The sequence below is a fragment of the Rhinoraja longicauda genome, chromosome 6 (genome assembly GCF_053455715.1).
Source record: "Rhinoraja longicauda isolate Sanriku21f chromosome 6, sRhiLon1.1, whole genome shotgun sequence".
Lineage (NCBI taxonomy): Eukaryota > Metazoa > Chordata > Chondrichthyes > Rajiformes > Arhynchobatidae > Rhinoraja > Rhinoraja longicauda.
The window spans coordinates 37,574,638-37,598,755 of record NC_135958.1 but is presented as its reverse complement, the minus strand read 5'-3'; the positions used below and the strand labels follow the sequence as shown (position 1 = coordinate 37,598,755).

The following is a 24,118-nucleotide window of genomic DNA, read 5'->3' as shown; positions in this document are numbered from 1 at the left end:
ATACAAAAATCACTTGAGATCCAGATGTTGAACCATAGGCATTTCTGAATGGAGTCGAACTGTGTATAAATACATTATAGACAATAGGTGCAGGAGTAGGCCATTTGGCCCTTCGAGCCAGCACCGCCATTCAATGTGATCATGGCTGATCGTTCACAATCAATACCTTGTTCCTGCCTTCTCCCCATACCCCCTGACTCCGCTATCTTTAAGAGCTCTATCTAGCTCCCTTGAAAGCATCCAGAGAATTGGCCTCCACTGCCTTCTGAGGCAGAGAATTCCACAGATTTACAACTCTCTGACTGAAAAAGTTTTTCCTCATCTCCGTTCTAAATGGCCTACCCATTATTCTTAAACTGTGGCCCCTGGTTCTGGACTCCCCCAACATTGGGAACATGTTTCCTGCCTCTAAAGTGTCCAATCCCTTAAAAATCTTGTATGTTTCAATAAGATCCCCTCTCATCCTTCTAAATTCCAGCATATACAAGCCTAGTCGCTCCAGTCTTTCACCATACGACAATCCCGCCATTCCGGGAATTAACCTAGTAAACCTACGTTGCACGCCCTCAATAGCAAGAATATCCTTCCTCAAATTTGGAGACCAAAACTGCACACAGTACTCCAGGTGCGGTCTCACTAGGGTCCTGTACAACTGCAGAAGGACCTCTTTGCTCCTATACTCAACTCCTCTTGTCATAAAGGCCAACATGCCATTAGCTTTCTTCACTGCCTGCTATACCTGCATGCTAACTTTAAGTGACTGATGAATAAAGACACCCAGATCTCTTTGTACTTCCCCATTTCCTAACTTGACACCATTCAGATAATAATCTGCCTTCCTGTTCTTACCACCAAAGTGGTAACCTCACATTTATCCACATTAAACTGCATCTGCCATGCATCTGCCCACTCACACAACTTGTCCAAGTCACCCTGCATCCTCATAGCATCCTCCTCACAGTTCACACTGCCACCCAGCTTTGTGTCATCTGCAAATTTCCTAATGTTACTTTTAATCCCTTCATCTAAGTCATTCATATATATTGTAAATAGCTGTGGTCCCAGCACCGAGCCTTGCAGTACCCCATTAGTCACTGCCTGTCATTCTGAAAGGGACCCGTTAACCCCTACTTTTTGTTTCCTGTCTGCCAACCAATTTTCTATCCATGTCAGCACCCTACCCCCAATACCATGTGCTCTAATCTTGCCCACTAATCTCCTATGTGGGACCTTTTCAAAGACTTTCTGACAGTCCAGGTACACTACATCCACTGGTTCTCCCTTGTCCATTTTCCTAGTTACACTCAAAAAATTCCAGAAGATTAGTCAAGCATGATTTCCCCTTCGTAAATCCATGCTGACTCGGAACGATCCTGTTACTGCAATCCAAATGTTCCGCAATTTCTTCTTTTATAATTGACTCCAGCATCTTCCCCACCACTAATATCAGGCTAACTGGTTCCCCGTTTTCTCTCTCGCTCCTTTCTTGAAAAGTGGGATAACATTAGCTACCCTCCACAGGAGCTGATCCTGAATCTATAGAAAATTGGAACCATCAGGCCCTGAGGATTTATCAGCCTTCAGTCCCATCATTCTAGCCAATACTATTTCTCGCCTAATGCAAATTTCTTTCAGTTCCTCTGTCTCCCTAGATCCTCTGTCCTCTAGTACATCTGGGAGAATGTTTGTGTCTTCCTTAGTGAAGACAGATCCAAAGTACCTGTTCAATTCTTCTGCCATTTCCTTGTTACCCATAATAATTTCACTCGTTTCTGCCTTCAAGGGACCCACATTTGTCCTTACTAATCTTTTTCTCTTAACATACCTAAAGAAGCTTTTACAATCCTTCTTTATATTCTTGGCCAGCTTACCCTCGTACTTTTCAGCCCGTATTGCCCTTTTTGTTACCTTCTGTGGTCCTTTGAAAGTTCCCAATCCTCTAGCTTCCCGCTACTCTTTGCTATGTTATACATCTTTTCTTTCAGTTTTATTCCATCCCTAACTTCCCTTGTCAGCCACGGTTGCCTCTTACTCCCCTTAGAATCTTTCTTCCTCTTTGGAATGAAATAGACAATAGACAATAGACAATAGGTGCAGGAGTAGGCCATTCAGCCCTTCGAGCCAGCACCGCCATTCAATGCGATCATGGCTGATCACTCTCAATCAGTACCCCGTTCCTGCCTTCTCCCCATACCCCCTCATTCCGCTATCCTTAAGAGCTCTATCCAGCTCTCTCTTGAAAGCATCCAACGAACTGGCCTCCACTGCCTTCTGAGGCAGAGAATTCCACACCTTCACCACCCTCTGACTGAAAAAGTTCTTCCTCATCTCCGTTCTAAATGGCCTACCCCTTATTCTTAAACTGTGGCCCCTTGTTCTGGACTCCCCCAACATTGGGAACATTTTATCTGCCTCTAATGTGTCCAATCCCCTAATTATCTTATATGTTTCAATAAGATCCCCCCTCATCCTTCTAAATTCCAGTGTATACAAGCCCAATCGCTCCAGCCTTTCAACATACGACAGTCCCGCCATTCCGGGAATTAACCTAGTGAACCTACGCTGCACGCCCTCCATAGCAAGAATATCCTTCCTCAAATTTGGAGACCAAAACTGCACACAGTACTCCAGGTGCGGTCTCACCAGGGCCCGGTACAACTGTAGAAGGACCTCTTTGCTCCTATACTCAACTCCTCTTGTTACGAAGGCCAACATTCCATTGGCTTTCTTCACTGCCTGCTGTACCTGCATGCTTCCTTTCATTGACTGATGCACTAGGACACCCAGATCTCGTTGAACTCCCCCTCCTCCTAACTTGACACCATTCAGATAATAATCTGCCTTTCTATTCTTACTTCCAAAGTGAATAACCTCACACTTATCTACATTAAACTGCATCTGCCATGTATCCGCCCACTCACACAACCTGTCCAAGTCACCCTGCAGCCTTATTGCATCTTCCTCACAATTCACACTACCCCCCAACTTAGTATCATCTGCAAATTTGCTAATGGTACTTTTAATCCCTTCGTCTAAGTCATTAATGTATATCGTAAATAGCTGGGGTCCCAGCACCGAACCTTGCGGTACCCCACTGGTCACTGCCTGCCATTCCGAAAGGGACCCATTTATCCCCACTCTTTGCTTTCTGTCTGTCAACCAATTTTCTATCCATGTCAGTACCCTACCCCCAATACCATGTGCCCTAATTTTGCCCACTAATCTCCTATGTGGGACCTTGTCGAAGGCTTTTTGAAAGTCGAGGTACACCACATCCACTGACTCTCCTGCATCTGTAAGGGGTTAAACATTCTAACATTTGGCCATATGGGTTTTATTGCAGGGGTGTAAAAAAGGTGTAAAAGCTCCAGCTCGATTATGTTGCCAGGACATCCTGTTGACAGCACAGAGGCACGGTTTATGGCTAAGTGCATCCTTTGATATGGGCAACTGGCTTTAAGGCTTTGATGGTTGACCATCCTTTGATGGTTAAGGGGAACATTTGGTCATATCGACTGTTCTTTCGTCCTGGGAATACCGAGGACATGTAGGTCACACAGGACACGGAGGACATGGGGGGTCCTAAAGGGGACATAAAGATTTATAGGACATTGTAAAACTTGCCATATATGGTAGCAACAGGAAATGTATTTTGGGTATAAATATGTGTAATTGTTAGCATTCGGGGAGAGAGACTACACTAGCTTCCTGAGTGTTTCTAAATGCTCCGGTTTCTAGACTCTCTCCCACCTGGGTGAGTAGAATAAAGAGGTTATACGAATCCGGTTGTCTGACTATTCTGTTCATAGGGCACGAACTACAACATTTGGCGTAGTCGGCAGGATCTCTTTGGCACTGTCAACCACGAACGACTAAGAGGCAGCGGTGACTGAAACACGTCCGAAGGGGACAGAGTGCACTTCTCGACCGTTGTTCGAGACCCCGGACGTTTACGTTTTTCAGACACTGAAGTCCCTCGTTTGGGGTTGATTTTGTGTTCAACTGAGATTCACAGTCGAACCGATAAGGAAAAGGGCAAGGATAAGGATGATATTGAGGTAAGAGTCTTTATCGCATGAGTCTGTGGTCTGGGTAAATTTAAGAGTAATTTCATAACGTGATATAGTGATTGGTTGTCAGGCCAGGAATGGGACAGGCTATGGATATAAGAGAAATTGATCGTTTGGTAATTGGATGTCAGACATGTGAGACGGACTTTGGATAAGGTGATGGCGGTGCCCCGCTATTATAATGTAAAGGGCGGTCACTCTTGTTGACATTGTCTTGGTCTGGGTAAATTGATCGTTTGGTAACAATTAATGTGGGAGCGAGAAGCAGTGAAGAAATGGAAAAAGAGGATTAAAAAAAATGGAAAGAGGGGGAAGCACCATCAGGAGTCAAGGGAGCGAAGTTGGAGGGAAAATGCAAGTAGTAGAGGGATATCAGTGTGTGATAGGTTGGGAATACGGAAAACATGCGATATTTTGCAAGCGGAATGTAAGGAGTATGATCTAAGACTTGACCGTGCTACCCGAGCTCGAGGTGAATTTAAAACCGGTACCAAAGGGATATATCTCGCCCAACAACAACAAAAGTCAGAATCCGAACCACTGGAGTCTATAGCGGCTTTATTAGGTAATCAGGAGTCCGAGGGTGACGAGGAACCCTGGACACGTCCGATCCCCACAGCCCCACAGGCAGAGCCACCGGTTGCGGTGGTGCCAGTCCCGGTTCTACCCTCCCCGCCAGAATATTGGGGACTACCCCCCGATAATGAGACAGCATCAGGGAATATGGATAGGTCCCAGACAAAGGGTTAAGTTGTGCCACAAGCAAGAATCCGCACGATCGGCGCTAGAGATTGAGGATACTGCCTACCCTCGCCTTTTTTCAGTACACCTCATGCTGCCCAGCAGGCTGAATTATTTGCCCTCACACAGGCCTGCCACCTTTGCGTTGACCAATGTGCTAATATTCACACCGACTCACGATATGCCTTTGGGGTTGCACATGATTTTGGTAACCTGTGGCAGCACAGGGGCTTTTTGACTGCAGCAGGCACTCCTATTAAAAATGTCCTGTTTTTCCAAAATCTACTAGCGAGTTTAACACTCCCGAAAAACCTTGGCTGTCATTAAATGTAATTCGCATACATCTGTCAGGGATCCCATTTCTTTCGGGAATACATTGGCTGACACATTGGCATGCACAGAGGCCCTGACCCCTACCATTTTAGTTCCTTTAGGTGAACAACAGCAGTTTTCTGCAACTACCGCTATGCCCAGTGTTTCGGAACTCTGCCAGCTTCAGGGGGACGCCCCCGAGGCTGAGAGACACCAATGGAGCGAGGATGGGTGTTCCCCTCGCGAATCTGACTCGCTTTGGGTTACTGCCTCTGGCAAAGTTTGTGTCCCTAACGTGCTTTTACCTGTTTTGTTGCATTATGTGCACTCTCTTACCTATGCTGGTAAGAGGGGAATGTTGGATGTAATAAATGCTACATGGTATCACCCCAAAATACATTGGGGTTTACAAATTGATTTTATTGAATTGCCACGTGTACATAGTTATAAGTATTGCTTGGTTATTGTTGATGTGTTTAGCTGATGGAGTGATTTTGCTAGTGATGTTGCTATTTTGCTATTGTTACTCCTGCTATTAGGGGAAGTGCACTCAAGAATTATATGGTATTGTGGTTAATCTGTATTTACTCCATGACGTTTATGTAAAGACATTCAGATGATATGCAGAGGAGGTAATGGCACAATACCCTGGAAGGCAGAAAGAATAGGACCCTGCTCAGGATGATTTAATAAGACCAGAGCTAAACAATTGAGAGACCAAGCCTATTGTGTTGTACCCTGTGGACATGCTTTGTGCCAGTTTAATTTCCAATGCCTGACAGATGAATTTAGTTTTTGTCTTTCAGTCCAGGTATTTTAAAATTCATGTTACAAGTTGACAAAGCTTTTAATCAGGCATAGCAACTTCATGGTGAACTATTTTATGGATAACACCTTTCCTTACTCCTATTCCGTGCACGCTTTACTATTGACTTATTTACTGCCTAGTATTGAGAGCGATAACCATTTGCTCGGAGGGTGAGCTGGTGTTTCAGAACACCAGGTCAGCATGTGACAGAGCCGATGTTGTCACCCAAGGATTATGAATGCCAGTTTTTGCAGGAACAAAAACGATTGACAGCAGCTGTTCTACACACGTCCAGTATTCTGGCTGTTCCACGTGTTCAGGATGTGCATGCAATAATTCAGCATTTCTCATTGGAGTACCCCTTCATACAGGGATATAACAAAGAAGGAAATTTCAGCACAAGACTGCTGGACTAGTGTAGATGGTCTAAACGAACTGGGATCTGTATCTTTGGCTTCACATTTCAACATTTGTTTTTTTTAACTGGATGAATTAAATATTTGAGAATGAATTGAAGATTACAATTGTGCTGGAATTGTGGACCCTTCCCATTTTTGTACTAGCTTAGTTGATAAATTAGCCTTTGAAGCCTATTTACTTGGGTCAGTGGGTACATAAGATATTTAAAGGAAGTATTTTGCTTTTCATTTATTCAATGCCTGAGGACCACATTTAGAAAACCTCTATGCGTATAACCCCACTCTACTACAGGATTAGCCCCAGCTGAGGTATTATACGGGAAACCACTCCGAACCCCTTGGGGGATGGAGGGAGAGGGGTGCATCAACCTCCATGAACTGTATGACCTGGATGAGCGTTTAATTGAATAAATGAAATTATTAACCCAATCTTTATCAGCCTAGCATTCTCAGGTCCGAGACGCCCAGAAACCACGGGACAACATGAGGCTAAGATGGGATTGTGGATTATATTGACCCTCGGTAGTCAGATAGAAGGACGAACCTCGGATCTCCGGCAAACCAATCGTTTCTTCAACCAATCGTTTGACCAACCAACCAAGCGAACCAATCGTTTATGTCAGACAGATGCTTCACAGGTGGATTTATTCACAAAATGCTGGAGTAACTCAGCAGGTCAGGCAGCATCTCGGGAGAGAAGGAATGGGTGATGTTTCGGGTCGAGACCCTTCTTCAGACTGCAACTCCACCGCTGGTCCGCACAAAAAAAAAAACTTGTTGCTTCACAGGTGGAATGGTCTGCCTGTTGGGTGTGCGCCCCAGGTTTCAACACATGGAAAAAGCATGATGCCTCTTTACCCGGTCCCCTTCACTCCGAGTGAAGTCAGGTCTGCCCGGTTCTTTTTGAATCACTCACAGAGCCCTGGCCCCAATAATTGGTGTACGGATTATGACAACCAATCAGATGACTGTGGATGTCAATGTTTTAATGGGTGGTTCTTGAGACCCTATCTTAATCAAACACAGGAGAATTGGCCCCGGATACAAGTTAATTCTCCTCATGACTCTCCAGAAACACCAATAAATACAACTTGTTTCTGTAGAATGTGATCTAGACCAAATGGAGCCGGTCTGTGGGATTCAGCACATGCACCCATATCAGTACTGCAGTTCCCCCAAGGCCTCTCAATGGGACTTTACTTAATATGTGGGAGCTGAGCATATGTCTGGTTACCAGGACTTTCGCCACGGTACGATCAGGGATCTTATGAGACCTGGACAGGATGCTGTTATCTAGCTTTTGTAATCCCACATTTACGAATTATAAATCATCCCCTACAGCATCCAGAGTGGCGCTCCAAACGAGCTGTATCGGAGTTTGAGAGGTTTTGGTGGATAGTATTCCCAAGATGGGGAACCGCCCGAGCGGGAACTGAAATTAGAAACTTAGCTAGTGCCCTGGAACAATTAGCAAATTGTACAGCTGACAGACTGTACGAGACTCAGGAACAAATAGGCCAGTTAACAACTGAAATGGTGGCCCTGCATCTTGTCGCTCTCCAGAATCGTATGGCCCTAGATTTCCTGCTAGCCGAGAAAGGGGGTACCTGTGCTATGATAGGGCAAGAATGTTGTACATTTGTACCAGATGTATCCTCTAATATCACCAATATCGCGGGACATGTGAGGGAGGTTATAGAAGGGGCTAGGAAGATAGGGGCAGATTTAGCCCAGGATCGAATTAATGCTTCCAGATGGGATTGGTTTGGTTTAGGATATTTGTGGGGGCCGATTTTCCATTATGGCAGTATCTTTCTGTTAATTGTAGTGATTCTGTTAATTTGTTATTGTTTCGGTCCATGTATACGCCAACTACTTGTTAATCGGTCAATTTAAAAAGAAAAAGAAAACAACACAAACGGTGATTATAGTATAATCAAAGAGGGGAATGTAAGGGGTTAAACATTCTAACATTTGGCCATATGGGTTTTATTGCAGGGGTGTAAAAAAGGTGTAAAAGCTCCAGCTCGATTATGTTGCCAGGACATCCTGTTGACAGCACAGAGGCACGGTTTATGGCTAAGTGCATCCTTTGATATGGGCAACTGGCTTTAAGGCTTTGATGGTTGACCATCCTTTGATGGTTAAGGGGAACATTTGGTCATATCGACTGTTCTTTGGTCCTGGGAATACCGAGGACATGTAGGTCACACAGGACACGGAGGACATGGGGGGTCCTAAAGGGGACATAAAGATTTATAGGACATTGTAAAACTTGCCATATATGGTAGCAACAGGAAATGTATTTTGGGTATAAATATGTGTAATTGTTAGCATTCGGGGAGAGAGACTACACTAGCTTCCTGAGTGTTTCTAAATGCTCCGGTTTCTAGACTCTCTCCCACCTGGGTGAGTAGAATAAAGAGGTTATACGAATCCGGTTGTCTGACTATTCTGTTCATAGGGCACGAACTACAACACATCTTCTGCACTATGCTCAGAAATTGCCGTTCCACCATCATTCCTGCTAGGATCCTTTTCCAGTCAACCTTGGCCAGCTCCTCTCTCATGCCTTCATAGTCCCGTTTGTTCAACTGCAACACTGACACTTTTGATTTAACCTTCTCCCTCTCAAATTGCAGATTAAAACTAATCATATTATGGTCACTACCTCCAAGCGGTTCCTTTACTTTGAGTTCCCTTATTAAATCTGGTTAATTGGACAACACTAAATCCAGAATTGCCTTCTCTCTGGTAGGCTCCAGTACAAGCTACTCTAAGAATCCATCTCGGAGGCACTCTACAAACTCCCTTTCTTGGGGTCCAGAACCAACCTGATTTTCCCAATCTACCTGCATATTGAAATCCCCCATAACCACAGGGGCATTACCTTTGTTACATGGCATTTTTAACTCCTGATGCAACTTACACCCTATATCCAGGCTACTGTTTGGGGGCCTGTAGATAACTCCCATTAGTGTCTTCTTACGTTTACAATTCCCCAATTCTATCCATTGTGACTCTACATCGTCCGTCCCTATGTCACCCCTCGCAAGGGACTGATTTTATCCCTCACCAAGAGCTACCCCACCTCCTCTGCCCACCTGCCTGTCCTTTCTGTAGGGCGTATAACCCTGAATATTCAGGTAACAGTCCAGATCCTCCATGTCTCTGTAATCCTCACAATGTCATATCTACCAATATCTAACTGGGCCTCAAGCTCATCCAGTTTACTTCTTATACTTCGTGCATTCATATATAATACTTTTAATCCATTACTCACCTCACCTTTCACATTGATTCCTATTACACATGGCCATACTTTCCTATCCCGTCGTGAGCTTTCTGTTCCGTTAATTCTGGGGTCTTTCTTAACTTTTCCTATACTCTTTCCCTTTAACTCCATCCTTGTCTATCCCATTTGTCACCCCCCCCCCCCCCTACTATTTAGTTTAAACCCACCCTTGTAGCAGTGGCAAACCTGCCTGCCAGAATGGTGGTCCCCCGCCTGTTGAGGTGCAACCCGTCCCTTTTGTACAATTCACCCTTGCCCCAAAACAGATCCCAGTGGTCAGAGAATCTAAATCCCTGCCCCCTGCACCAGCTCCTCAGCCACACATTCAGATCCCCTATCTCCCTGTTCCTGCTCTCACCAGCACGAGGAACTGGAAATAAATTGGAGATAACCACCCCTCTCTGTACCTCTCACAGATAAACCCCTCTCTGTACCTCTCACAGAGTCCCCTACTACCACGGCTCTGCCTGACATTGGTCTCTTCGGCTTTGCCTCAGCACCAAGTTTTGCCTCACAGACTTGTCCACCGCTCAGACTGGCAGTGTCTTCAGTCCCGACAGCTTCCAAGAGGGTGAACCTGTTTTCAAGAGGTACAACCCCCGGAGTCTCCTGTACTCCAAGCTTCCTGCCTTCCTCACCGTCACCCACCTTCTCTCTTCCTCACCATCACCCACCTTCCTGCCCTTCCTCACCGTCACCCACCTTTGGTGTAAATCTCGCTGCAGGAGTTTCTTAGAGTTATAGTGTGGAAACAGGCCCTTCGGCCCAACTTGCCCACACCGACCGTGCTACCTGCCTGCATTTGGCCCATATCCCTCCAAACCTGTTCTATTCATGTACCTGTCCAATTGTTTCTTGAACGTTGCAATAGTCCCTGCCTCAACTACTTCCTCTGGCTGCATGTTCCATACACCCACCATCCTTTGTGTGAAAAAGTTACCTCTCAGATTCCTATTAAATCTTTCCCCCTTCACCTTATTTTGCACTAAACATTATTCTCTTTATCATGTATCTGTACACTGTGGATGGCTTGATTGTAAGCTTTTCACTGTACCTCAGTAAAATGTATAATGTACATCATAATATGTTCAACTTCATTACTGCCTGATATGAATCCAGAAATGTATTGCTGATAATGCTTCCTATGCGAGGGGATCTTATCGAAACATATAAGATTATTAAGGGGTTGGACACGTTAGAGGCAGGAAACATGTTCCCAATGTTGGGGGAGTCCAGAACCAGGGGCCACAGTTTAAGGATAAGGGGTAGGCCATTTAGAACAGAGATGAGGAAAAAAAAATTCAGTCAGAGAGTTGTAAATCTGTGGAATTCACTGCCTCAGAAGGCAGTGGAGGCCAAGTCTCTGAATGCATTCAAGAGAGAGCTAGATAGAGCTCTTAAGGATAGCAGAGTCTGGGGGTATGGGGAGAAGGCAGGAACGGGGTACTGATTGAGAATGATCAGCCATGATCACATTGAATGGTGGTGCTGACTCGAAGGGCCGAATGGCATACTCCTGCACCTATTGTCTATACCTGAGATCATGTTAACCATTGAAGGGGATAATTTAAATGAATTATTAGATTATTTTCTCTGACTGTGTTTTATGTCCTGAACCATAGAATAATGAATAAGCAGTCAGTCATAGGAGTGAGATGAAGAGAAATTTCTGCTCCAAGAGGTTTGTTGATATGTTTAAGGTTTTATCTAAAGTGGCTGTGAATGTGTAATCATATAGATTAATGACAGAACCCAATAGATTTTTGTGTTCAAACTGAACAGTGGAGATCAGACAGAAAAGTGGACGAACATAAACAATCTGCCACCGTCTTATCAAACAGAAGTACATAGAGGCTTAGATCTGCACCGCTTTTAATCTACTTCTGCAATTCCAGAGGTTTACTAGGTCACTGCAACTGCAGCATTGTTCAAATGTAACTTATTTTGATATATTTTTTATGGTTATTTTCAAAGGAGTGAGGGACTGCTGGGCCACAATGAAACAGGCTGCAACTCTAATACAATCCGATCAAGCCATTTTGCCCACTTTTGAGACAAGCTCGAGCAATCTCAATGCCTCAACGATGCAGTCAGTACCTTGTTTGGAGCAACAATAATAAATGGAAAAAGGGTCTCGACCCGAAACATCACCTATCCGTGTTCACCAGAGATGCTGCCTGACCCGCCGAGTTACTCCAGCATTTTGTGTCTATCTTCAAATAATAAACATTAAATTGTTCCAATACTCAATTCGAATATTGTAAGTAATCATTTCCAGTCATAAAATGTCCAACATTTAGCTAGACTAGACGCGAGCAGGGATGGCGCATCGCCTAACGGCCGTCTCAGTCACTCACCGTGACTCCTGTAGGCAACCAAAAGTGGAGAGATGTACGTGAGCGCCAAAACTATCAGCAGAAAGAGCGTGGCTTTTGTGAAAATGCTTGTCCTGTACCGAACTAGCGAGGGGTGCGTAAAGACTTCATAAAAGGCCATCTTTAAACGGGGTTCTTGCAGTCAGTTGTCGATTCGGATTGGCGCGCGCGGGTTTCCCGGGGCAACCGCTGTCGGCGGCAGGAGAAGGCGGTTCATGTGAGCGACAACAACAATGGCCGACGGCGCGCCACGGCGCGGCGCGGCAGGGAGGGACTGCAGACGCTGCTTTACACCCAGGATAGACACAACAAGCTGGAGTAACTTAGCCGGTCAGACAGCATTAGACTCTGGAGAATGATCAACAGGTGACGCTTGGTGAAGAAGGGTCTCGACCTGAAACGTTACCTATTCCCTTTTCTCCGGCCGGAGAAGCTGCCTTTTTTTTTTTAAATATCAAAAAATACTTTATTCATGTAATAAATATCATTTACAAAACATCTTTTTTAACGAGCCCATCCGACATTTCCGGAGGTTACATTCGATACAGGCATTCACTTAGACATTTACTTACATTTAGACATTTACCCAGTATCCCTTATTTGGAGGGGCGTCTCTCTCCACCACACCCTGCCCCCCCATGTCCAGCAGCGGAAGGACCCTAGCTAGACTGTGGTCCTCCTGCATTCTGTGTCAAGATTCTTCAACTGGGGTTAGGAGGGATCAGCCATGATTGAATGGCGGGAGTTGACTTGACGGGCCGAATGGCCTAATTCTTTTCCTATCACTTGTCACCTGACTGTAATATGTTTGAAGTGGTCGTATGTTAGTGGATGTCCTTGCATTTCCCCAAAATGTACACCAGGTATGTGGTAAGGTCAGTGTGTACTAGAAATTGGATTAAATAGCAAAACAGTATGTGTGGGAAGGAACTGTAGATACCGAAGATAGACTCAAACTGCTGGTGTAACTCAGCGGGTTATAATGACCAACGACAGGACAGCCCCTCTGCCCTCAACGTGTCAAATCCAATCGTGCTGGAGTAACTCAACGAGTCAGGCAGCATGTGTAAGAAGGAAATGCAGATGCTGGTTTAAACCGAAGATAGACACAAAAGCTGGAGTAACTCGGCGGATCAGGCAGCATATCTGGACAGAAGAAATATGTGACGTTTTGGGTCGAGATCCTGATTCAGACTGAGAGTCAGAGGAATGGGAAATGAGAAATATAGACAGTGATGTAGAGAGATATAGAACAGATGAGAGAGTAGGTGGAATGAAGCATCTCTGGCGTTTTGCGTCGGGACCCTGCTTCAGACTGAAAGGGTAGAGGTAGCAGGAAGACTGATGTGGGCAGAGCAAAGCCTGATGAGTTGTGGGGGAACAAAGGCCAGAGATGAAAAGACAAAATGTATGATTAAAGGAGTTAAGAATATAAGGGATGTGGTGAATCTAAAGGAAGGAAGAGAGTGCCCTCCATAATGTTTGGGACAAAGTCCCATCATTTATTTATTTGCCTCTGTACTCCACAATTAGAGATTTGTAATATAAAAAATCACATGTGGTGATTTTTAGGACACAGCAATGTCATTAAATGAAAGTAGTCTTGTTTGGTATTTTGTTGCATATCCTTAACATGCAATGACTGCTTGAAGTCTGCGATTCATGGACATCACCAGTTGCTGGGTCTCTTCTCTGGTGATGCTCTGCAGGCCTGCATTGCAGCTAGCTTTAGCTTATGCTTGTTTTGGGGGCTAGTACCCTTCAGTTTTTCTCTTCAGCATATAAAAGGCATGCTCAATTGGGTTCTGATCAGGTGATTGACTTGGCCACTCAAGAATTTACCTTTTTTTTAGCTTTGAAAAGCTCCTTTGTTGCTTTAGCAGTATGTTTGGGATCATTGTCTTGCTGCAGAATGAACTGCCGGCCAATGAGTTTTGAGGGATTTGTTTGAACTTGAGCAGATTGGATGTATCTATACACTTAAGAATTTATTATGCTACCACCATCAGCAGTTGTATCATCAAGGAAGATAAGTGAGCCAGTACCTTCAGCAGCCATACATGTCAGGCCATAACACCCCCATCACTGTGCTTTACAGATGAGGTAGTATATTTTGGATCTTGGGAAGTTCCTTCCCTCCTCCATACTTTACTCTTGCCATCACTCTGATATAAGTTAATCTTCGTCTCATCTGTCCACAAGACCTTTTTCCAGAACTGTGGTTGCTCTTTTAAGTACTTCTTGGCAAACTGTAACCCGACCATCCTATTTTTGCGGCTAACCAGTGGTTTGTATCTTGCAGTGTTGCCTTTGTATTTCTGTTCATGAGGTCATCTGCGGATAGTGATCCTTGACACATCCACACCTGACTCCTGAAGAATGTTTCTGATCTGTCGGATAGGTGTTTGGGGATTTTTCTTTATTATACAGAGAATTCTTCTGTCATCTGCTGTGGAGGTCTTCCTTGGCCTGCCAGTCCTTTGCGATTAGTAAGCACACCAGTGCTCTCTTCTTAATGATGTTCCAAACATTTTGGTACATTTTGATTTTGGTAAGCCTAAGGTTTGGCTGATGTCTCTAACAGTTTTATTCTTGTTTCTCAGTCTCATAATGGCTTCTTTGATTTTCATTGGCACAACTTTGGTCCTCATGTTGATAAACAGCAATAAAAGTTTCCAAAGGTGATGGAAAGACTGCAGGAAAGAGTAGGTTCTGAGAGATCTCTTATACCTGCATTAAGGAGGCAATTAAACACACCCGAGCAATTACAATCACCTATGAAGCCATGTGTCCCAAACATTATGGTGCCCTAAAATGGGGGGACTATGTATAAACACAGCTGTAATTTCTACATGGAGAAACCAAAATGTATAACATTAGCCTTTAATAAAATCTGACAATGTGCACTTTAACCACATGTGATTTTTTTCTATTACAAATCTCAAATTGAGGAGTACAGAGGCAAATAAATAAATGATGGGTCTTTGTCCCAAACATTATGGAGGGCACTGTCGGTGGAAGGGGCTGGGAGAAGTAGAAAAATGGGTGTGAATCCTGGTGTGGCACAGGGAAAAGGGAGGGTGGTGGGTAGAGAAGGGGAAAGGGGGTTTGTAGATTAGTTACCTAAATCTACAACCCCCCTTTCCCCTACTTCCCCTGCAGGAACTGCAGAAGGTCAATGTTCATACTATCAAGTTGTAAGGTACCCAAGCAGAATATGAGGTGCTACCTTGTGTGTGGCCTCACTCTGGCAATGGAGGAGGGCTGCAACAGAAACATTAGTCTGGGCCTTTATGTCCTGGGCCTCCTCCATTGTCAGAGTGAGGCCCAGTGCAAATTGGAGGAACAGCACCTCATATTTTGCATGTGTAGCTTACACCCCAGCGGTATGAACATTGACTACTCTAACTTCAAGAAGCCCTCCCCATCCCCTCCCCCTTCCCAGTTCTCCGACCAGTCTTACTGTCTCCGACACATTTTGTCTCGACCCGAAACGTTACCTATTCCTTTTCTCCAGAGAAGCTACCTGACCCATTGAATAACTCCTGCATTTTGTGTCTCTATTCTTCAACTGAGGTTAGGAGGGATTGATCAGCCATGATGGAATGGTGGAGTAGACTTGATGGGCCGAATGGCTTAATTCTGTTCCTATCACTTATGACCAAACTGTATGTAATATGTTAGAAATGGTTATATGTTAGTGGATGTTCTTGCATTTTCCCAAAGTGTACATCAGGTATGTGGCAAGGTCAGTGGGTACAAGAAATTGGATTAAATAACAAAAAAAGTATGTGTAGGAAGGAACTGCAGATGCTGCGTTAAACCGAAGATAGACACAAAAAGCTGGAGTAACTCAGAGGGCCAGGCAGCGTCTCTGGAGAGAAGGAATATGTGACATTTTGGGTCGAGCCCCATCTTCAGACTGAGAGTCAGAACGGGAAATGAGAGATACAGATGGTGATGTTGAGAGATATAGAACAGATGAGAGAGCAGGTGGAATAAAGCATCCCTGGCGTTTCGTGTCGGGACCCTGCTCCAGACTGAAAGGGTGGAGGTAGCAGTTAGATTGGTGTGGGCAGATCAAAGCCTGATGAGTTATGGACGGATACAGGCGTGGAGGGAACAAACATCAGAGATGAAAAGCCAAAATGTATGATTTATGAAGTTAAGAATATAAGGGGTGTGAAATGTGAATCTGAAGGATGAAATATAGGTGGAAGGGACTGGGAGAAGTAGAAAAATGGGTGTGAATCCTGGTGGGGCACAGGGAAAATAGGGGGGGAGATGGGGAAAGGGGGTTTGTAGATTAGTTACCTAAAGTAGGAGAAGTCAATGTTCATGCTGTTAAGTTGTAAGCTATCCAAGCAGAATATGAGGTGCTACCCCTCCAGTTTGTGTGTGGCCTCCCTCTGGCAAAGGAGGAGGGCTGCAGTGGAAACATTAGTTTGGGCCTCTCTGTCCTGGGCCTCCATTGTTAGAGTGAGGCCCAACGCAAATTGGAGGAACAGCACCTCATATTTCACTTGGGTAGCTTACACCCCAGCGGTATGAACATTGACTTCTCTAATTTCAAGTAACCTTTTTATCCCTCTCTCCAACCTTCCCCCTTCCCAGTTCTCCGACCAGTCTTACTGTCTCCAACTACATTTTATTTCTGTACCACCCACTCCCCTGACGTCAGTCTGAAGAAGGGTCTCGACCCGAAACATTACCTATTCCTTTTCTGCAGAGATGCTGACTGTCCCACTGAGTTACTCCAACATTTTGTGTCTATCTTCGATTTAAACCAGCAACTGCAGTTCTTTCCTAAACATTAGTTTGGGAATGGGAAAAGAATTTAAAATGGTTAGTGATTGGGAGATCTAGCAAGCCTTGAATGATTCGATACTTTATTGTCACGTGTACCCAGGTACAGTAAAATGCTTTATTTTGCTTATAATCCAGTAAAATTATACAGCAGACGTCACCTAGGCAGTACGCAAGAATTGCCACGTTTCTGCCACAGACAAAGTTATAAGAGTTCACCCTATAGTCCTATCTTCTGCCTGCCGCCGCCCCCACACCGGGCCCCCCTTTGTTCTCGGCCCCCCTCCCCGGCCGGATCCCCTTTCGTTCTGGGTCGCTCTCGGCGGTAGCCTTGTGCTCTCAGCGGTTGCTTGCAGTGGCCCTCCTCTCTGTCCACAGTTGCTCGCAGGTCCTCCCTTGCTCATGGCGGCATGGCTCCCTCCCCGCCAACGTGGCTCTCTCCTCGACAGTGCGACTCCCTCTCCTTGGTGTTCTGAGTGCAAGTGTTCAGTGAAACCGTTGCCGAATCTACACTTGGTCTTGCTGATGTAAAGAAGGCCACATTGGGAACAACGAGTACAGTAGATGAGGTTCGCAGAGATGCATGTGAACCTATGTCTCATCAGGAAGGATTGCTGTGGTCCTTGGATGGATGTGAAGAAGGATATGTTACGTCGCCGGTGAATGCAGGGGAAAGTACCTGGGGAGGGAATGGTTTGGGTGGGAAGGGAGGTATGAACCAAGGAGTTGCGAATGGAGCAGTTTCAGCTGAAGGCAGAAAAGGGTGGGGAGAGAAGATGTGACTGGTAGTGGGATCACATTGAAGGTGATGGAAATGTTGGAAAATGATGTGATGGATGCAGATGTTGGTGGCGTGAAAAGTAAGAACAAGGGGAACTTTATCCTGTTGCCTTTGGTGGAAGGGGAGCTGGTGCAGACCTACAGGACATGGAAACATGAGTAAGGGTCCATCAACAACTACAGGGGGAAACCACATTAACGAAGGAAGTAGAATATCTCAGATGTCCTAGAATGGAAAGCCTTATCTTGGGGAAGATGCGATGAAGATGGGGAAATTGAGTAGAGGAAATGTCATTGTAAGAGGCAGGGTGGGAGGAGGTATGGAGATATAGGCCAGATAACGGAGTCTGTGGGTTTGTAGTAGTCAATAGCCTGTGATGGAGACAAGAGATCCTATGCTAGGAAGGTTCTTCCTTGAACAGACACCCAATTAGTTTCTAACTACTAACACTCCGCTCCACCTGCTGGAACTTGGCCTTTTCTTTTGACTCCCTTCACTTTCTTCACGTTAAAGGTTCAAGTTCAAGTTCAAAAACACTTTATTTGTCCCCATGGGGCAATTTACAAAGGCACGTAGAGTAGTACAAAAACTATTGTGGGGGGGATTCGCAGGGTGAGCAGCGGGACAGAGGTGGTTGGGAGTTGAGGAGCTGAACAGCCTTGGGGACAAAGGTTGCCCTTCTGCTCTGTGTCCTACAGCCTGGGCAGCGAAGCCGGCGCCCTGAGGGGAGCCACTCAAACACAGAGAACAGGACGTGTGAGGGGTCCTGTAAAATCCTGCCAGCTGACCTTAGCATCTGCTGGTCGCACAGGGTGGAGAGGGCTCTGACAGGGAGTCCAATAATTTTGGAACAGACTTTGGCTGTGATCTGTCTGCAGGCGGTTTCTGTTCTGAAGGCTGATGGAGTGGAACCAGCAGGTGAAGGAGAACGCGATGAGGCTCTCAATGAAGAAGTAGTAAAACGTTATGAGGATGTCCTTGCTGACCCCAAAGGAGTTGAGCTTCCTCAGGAGATACTGCCGCTGCTGGCATTTCCTGAGGATACCCTCTGTGTTGGAGGCAAATTTCAGCAGGTTGTCGAAGACTGTGCCCAGTACTTGTATTCCTCAACAATCTCCACAGGCTTCCCGTGGATAGTGGTGTAGGAAAATAACTGCAGATGCTGGTACAAATCGAAGGTATTTATTATTACAAAATGCTGGAGTAACTCAGCGGGTCAGGCAGCATCTCAGGAGAGAAGGAATGGGTGACGTTTCGGGTCGAGACCCTTCTTCAGACTGATGGATAGTGGTGATGACTGCCGCAGCCAGTTCCCTCTGCTTGTTGGAGAAGGTCACTACTATCTCCTTGGTCTTGTTTGCATTTAGTTCAAGACAGGAGTTGTCGGACCACTCCACAAACTCATGAAGAGCTGAGCTGTGGTGCTGTGAGGGGCCTGAGAGCAGAGATAGGAGAACTGTGTCACCAGCGTACTTGGCCAAATGAGTTTGGCTGGGTGGACCTGCAGTCATCAGTGTACAGAATGAAGAGCAGGGGTGAGAGGACACAGCCCTACGGGGAGTCAGTTGATGTGTGTAGGAGGTTGGAGAAGGTGTTATTGACCAGCACTCTCTGTGACCTGTTGGTGAGAAAGTCCGTAATCCACAGGATTAGTCAGTCGTCTAGGTGGAAACGTGGTCTAGTTGGAAAGCTGTAGCCATGGTCACTTGAATGGGCCCCTGCTATGCCTGTTTCTTTGTTTATTATATTGAACAGTCCTTGTTCCAAACATACACTGGCACCATCCTCCTCGACGGGCCGCGCAGCCAGAAGACTTCCTGACGGGCCACGGCTGTGGACTGGGAACACGGCCGGAGGCCTTTATCGAGGCGCCGCGGTCTCGATGCCTCTTAGATCGCCGCGTAGAAGCCTGGGTCAGGGCCTCATGGTTAGAAGCCTGGGTCAGCGAAGCGGCCAACGAAGCCCGTGGCTGGGGGCTGGGTCGGCACCACGGAGGCATGAAGTGGGGCGTCGACAGCGGTGAGGCCTCGGCGGCAGCGGCGGTGTAGCCTCGTGATGATGGGGCCTCGGCGGTGGTGAAGCCTCGCGATGATGGGGCCTCGGCGGTGGTGAAACCTAGCGGCAGCGGCAATGTCTCGCGGGTCGACTGGCGGTTGACACGAGCGTGGAGAAATACAGTGAGGGGGAGGGGAAGAACAATGGAGGACCCGGGGTTGGGGGGACCGCCGTGAGAGAGGAGGGGGGAGAACAATGGACAATGTTGGGGGGGTCAATGGGGACTCGGCGTGGGGGGAACTGTTGGGGGGGGAGGGGGGAACAAAAGGGGGAGCCGGCGTGCTTTGTAACTTTGTCAGAGCTGTAGATGGCTGTTATTTGTATACATTGTGTATGCAAGCAAAGACTCTCACTGTGCCCAGTCACATGTGACAATAAAGTAATCCTCTTCCTACATTGTTGACTGCATCGGGACTGCCATCTGCACCCGTGCAGAACCTGTTGATTTCATTAACTGTCACTAACTTCCATCCTGCCCTCAAATTCACTTGGATTATCTCTGGCTTTTCCCTCCCCTTGTTTGATCTCCGTCTCTTTCTCTGTCATAGTTGGATTCCTCACCCGCTTCACCTCTGTGTTCCACTGCTCCTCCTCTCCCCAGATGGAACCAGAGTAGGGTTCCCCTATTCACTATTTCGTCTTTCGTCTCACCAACGTCTGCACCATACACATCATTCTTGGACATTTCTGTCACCTTCAACATGTATTCTAGTCTGTGTCCTTGGATCTTGATGATAAGGGTTACAGTACTCCCACTGTAGTTCAGACCGATTAAATCACAGAAAAATTAGGAGCCTTCAACGTAGGGAGAATCTATATCAAAATAAAAACAGATTATGCTGGAAAAACTCTGGGGATAAGGCAAAACCATTGGAAATGGTAAGAGGGTGAACATTTTAGGTAGAAATTAAAATGATATCTGATCTTTTGACGGTATTCTGCTTTCACTTCAAATTTCCTGCTTGTGCCATATTTTGTGTTTGCAATGAATCATCACTAAGCCAAGTTTTCCATTGAAACCATTATATCAACACAATCTTTCATTATAATGTCGTAAATGACAACGGGGTTATTTGAAAGCATCAAGACCACCAGCTTCTTAAGGAACCTAAGATGAATATTGAATGTCCTCTATCCAATGCCACAGCTCAATGATCAGAGGAGGGTTTTGTTTCTGACAGGAGGTCCATGACAAATGGTATACCACAAGGATTGGTGCTGGGACTCGTGAGGTTTGTGATATGCATTAATAACTTGGATGTGAATGTATGAAGCATAATAAGTACTTTTGCAGATGACTGAAACACTAATGGTAATGTAGATTTGAAGAAAAGTTATTTAAGGCCAGCATTTTATTGAACAGTTGGAAATTTGGCAGAGCAATGGCAAATGAAATTTAATCATGAAAATGCAATGTATTTTGGGAATGGCAAACAAGGGCAGGATATGCACAGTAAATAATGGGGCTCAAGGGACTTTGAGGTTCCAATTCATGGATTCATGAAAGTGGCAGCACAGATAGTTAAGGTGGTAAAGAAGGCATATGGAATCCCAGCCTTCATTGCACATGGCACAGAATATGAGAGCTGGCACATTATCTTGAGAAGTTAGTGAGGTGTGTTCCTGAAACACTAGGTAATATGATGGAACCAGCACAGATCTATTAGAAAAGGATTTCCAGGATTTTGACTAAGCAATAATGAAATAAGTACACCTTTCATTACGCTTCATGATTCAGAGTAAATTGAATGCTAATTAGCCAGATTAGATTTGTTCTGCCTTTTGTGGATATGTAGAAAATGTAACATGGTATTTGATAGATCCCACTCCATTTCTGTGTTTATGGGCCTGCTTTGCCACAGCAAGTAAGAATTTCATTATCCCATTATTAGTACATATGACAATGAAACACCCTCATCTCTTGCACTGCTTAACAGTCATTCAAAGTACAATTTAAAAAATACTTTCTGGATGAAGTGGAATGTTTTGCTTCAATGTTTTGGGACTAAACTGGATACAGGTCTAAGATGGACTCAGCTTGATCAATCACGGACACAGCCCTCCCCACCATCGGATGCATCTACATAAGGGATGCCGCAAGAAGCAGCATCTATCATCAAGTATTCCCACCATTCAGATAAGGCCTCTCCCCTTGCTGCTATCATCAGGCAAGGGGAGGTACAGAAGCCTGAAGTTGCACACCATCAGATCTTGAACAGCTACTTTCTGGCAACAACCAGGTTCTTGAACCGACCAGTACAACTCTAATCCTACCTCAGTAACAGAGCACCCCTTGCACTACCATGTATTATTGTTTTCTAAATATGTTTTTGCACTATTGTCTTGATCTGCATCTTTTTCTCTTTTACTATCTTATAGTAGTTATGTGTTATTTATGTATTATTTAATTTGTGTTTATATGTGTTGTCTGAGTCCTTGTGCCTGTGGTGGTGCTGCAAGTAAAACTTCCATTGTACATTGTGACATCTCCACCCCTGTTATCAAGGCTCTACCCACACTCAGCCAGCGCCAATAGGCAAGTTACATTGGCTGGACGCCAACTCCAGAGTCCTGGAATGTGCACTTCACGCTTCATCATTGTGGATCTGTTGGCGGTGGATCAGTTTGAGGATGCTCCTCAAACTGCGGAGCATCTTGAACAATACAGCTCACCCCTCCATGACACACTGGTCAACCTGAGGAGCACCTTCAGCAACAGACTGGTTCCACCAAGATGCAGTACAAAACGCCACAGGAGATCCTTCTTCCCTGTGGCTATGAAACTGTACAATTCCTCCCCTTTCAGTCGTGGGGTAGACTGACTGATTCCCTGCCCCCCCCCCCCCCCCCCCCCCCCAATCGTTGCACATTCTCAATCCTTTCCATATGCCACTTTAATTTCATGTTTCATATATCTTGTGTTTTATGTCAGTTGGCAGCTCCATTTCCCTCCTGGGATAAATAAAGTTCTGTCGTATCGTACCTCTCCGTACCTGTGCATATGACAATAAACTGGATGATTTGCCTTGCTCTAAGGATTAGTTTTGTGGGGAGCTCTATTTTCTGTTTTTCCCCACCCTTGATATCAAGGCTCTATCCACATTCAGCCGGCACCAATAGGCAAATAGCATTGGATGCATGCCAACTCCAGACTATTTGAATGTGCACTTCAGATCTCATCGTTGTGGATCAGCAGGCAAAAAAGGACAAAGCAATGTTTTTTTTTGATTAGAGGTACTTACAAACACTTTCACTTTACTGTTTTGTCTAATTGTTATTGAGTTGAAGTAGTCGTAAAAAAGTTGATTAAATGGGTCTCGTTGGTTTAGCTTAAACCTATCTTATGAACCTTTATAAAATACTGGTTCAGCCACAACTGGACTATTGCTAATGCTAAAATGGTGTCTGATAGGGTGCAGAAGGGATTGATTAAAATCATTCAGGTGATGAGGAACTTTAGTTACATGGATAAAGCTGATGGTTTTCTCCTTGGAAGTGATGAGGTTATGATGCAAAATCATGTGAAACAGTCATTAAAGGGTTTTTGATGAGGCAACATAGGTCTTCTACATTTTCTGATAGTATTTAAAAATCATTAACTTCCCAACAAAGAAGATAGAGAGAAAGTGCTTCCACGAACAAAATGGTCAAAAACATATAACATATTTGTTTGGAAAAGAAATAAAAGTGGACGAAGAAAATCTTTTTTTAAGATGGTGAATACGCCTTCAGGATTAGTATTGGAATCAGTGTTAATTGTAGCATAATACAGAATAGTAGCTGAAAGGAAAGCCTACAGGCGTTTCTGAGAAGTCGGGAGAGAGGGGCTACCTGGATTTGCTCTTACATAGAGCCTGTATGGACGACAGCTCAAGTGCTTTTCTTCTGTGCTACAACCAGGGTGGCCCAGTGGCGCAGCAGTAGAGTTGCTGCCTTACGATGCTTGTAGCGCCGGAGACCCAGGTTCGATCCCAGCCACAGGATCGAGGGCAGAGTTTGTACGTTCTCCCCAAAACTCTTCAGTTTCCTCCCACACTCCAAAGTCGTACAGGTATGTAGGTAAATTAGCTTGGTAAATGTAAAAATTGTCCCTAATGTGTGTGGAGGATAATGTGCGGGGATTGCTGGTCGGCGTGGACTCGATGGGCTGAAGGGTCTGTTTCTGTACTGTATCTCTAAAAAAATCAATTTGGAGCTTCTATTAATGCTAACTGTGTCCGGTAGGTTCTTTAGACTAATAAATAGTTTGTTTATTCCTTTGATCTGGCCAGATCCTGTAACATTATCTTGATTGACTATCCATGCGAAAGAATATGGAAGTGGATGAAGATGTTATAAATTATTCACCTTTCATTTTCACAGAGACAAAACAGAAAGGTGTTAATTTCATATTGGCTGTGTCACTGTTGAATTGAGTTTGGGTACCTCAGTACATAAACAATGGTATATAAAAGTC

At 45.1% G+C, this 24,118-nt stretch overlaps 1 protein-coding gene across 1 annotated transcript in view; it reads right to left on the bottom strand.

The window, feature by feature from the left end:
- Window positions 1-12,208, bottom strand: part of tmem231 (transmembrane protein 231) — a 50,200-nt gene extending 37,992 nt beyond the window's left edge. Inside the window, exon 1 of the mRNA XM_078401780.1 lies at window positions 12,003-12,208. Coding sequence (XP_078257906.1) covers window positions 12,003-12,141 — 139 coding nt within the window. The 5' untranslated portion in view covers window positions 12,142-12,208. The remainder of the gene's footprint in view (window positions 1-12,002) is intronic.
- Window positions 12,209-24,118: the final 11,910 nt, after the last annotated feature.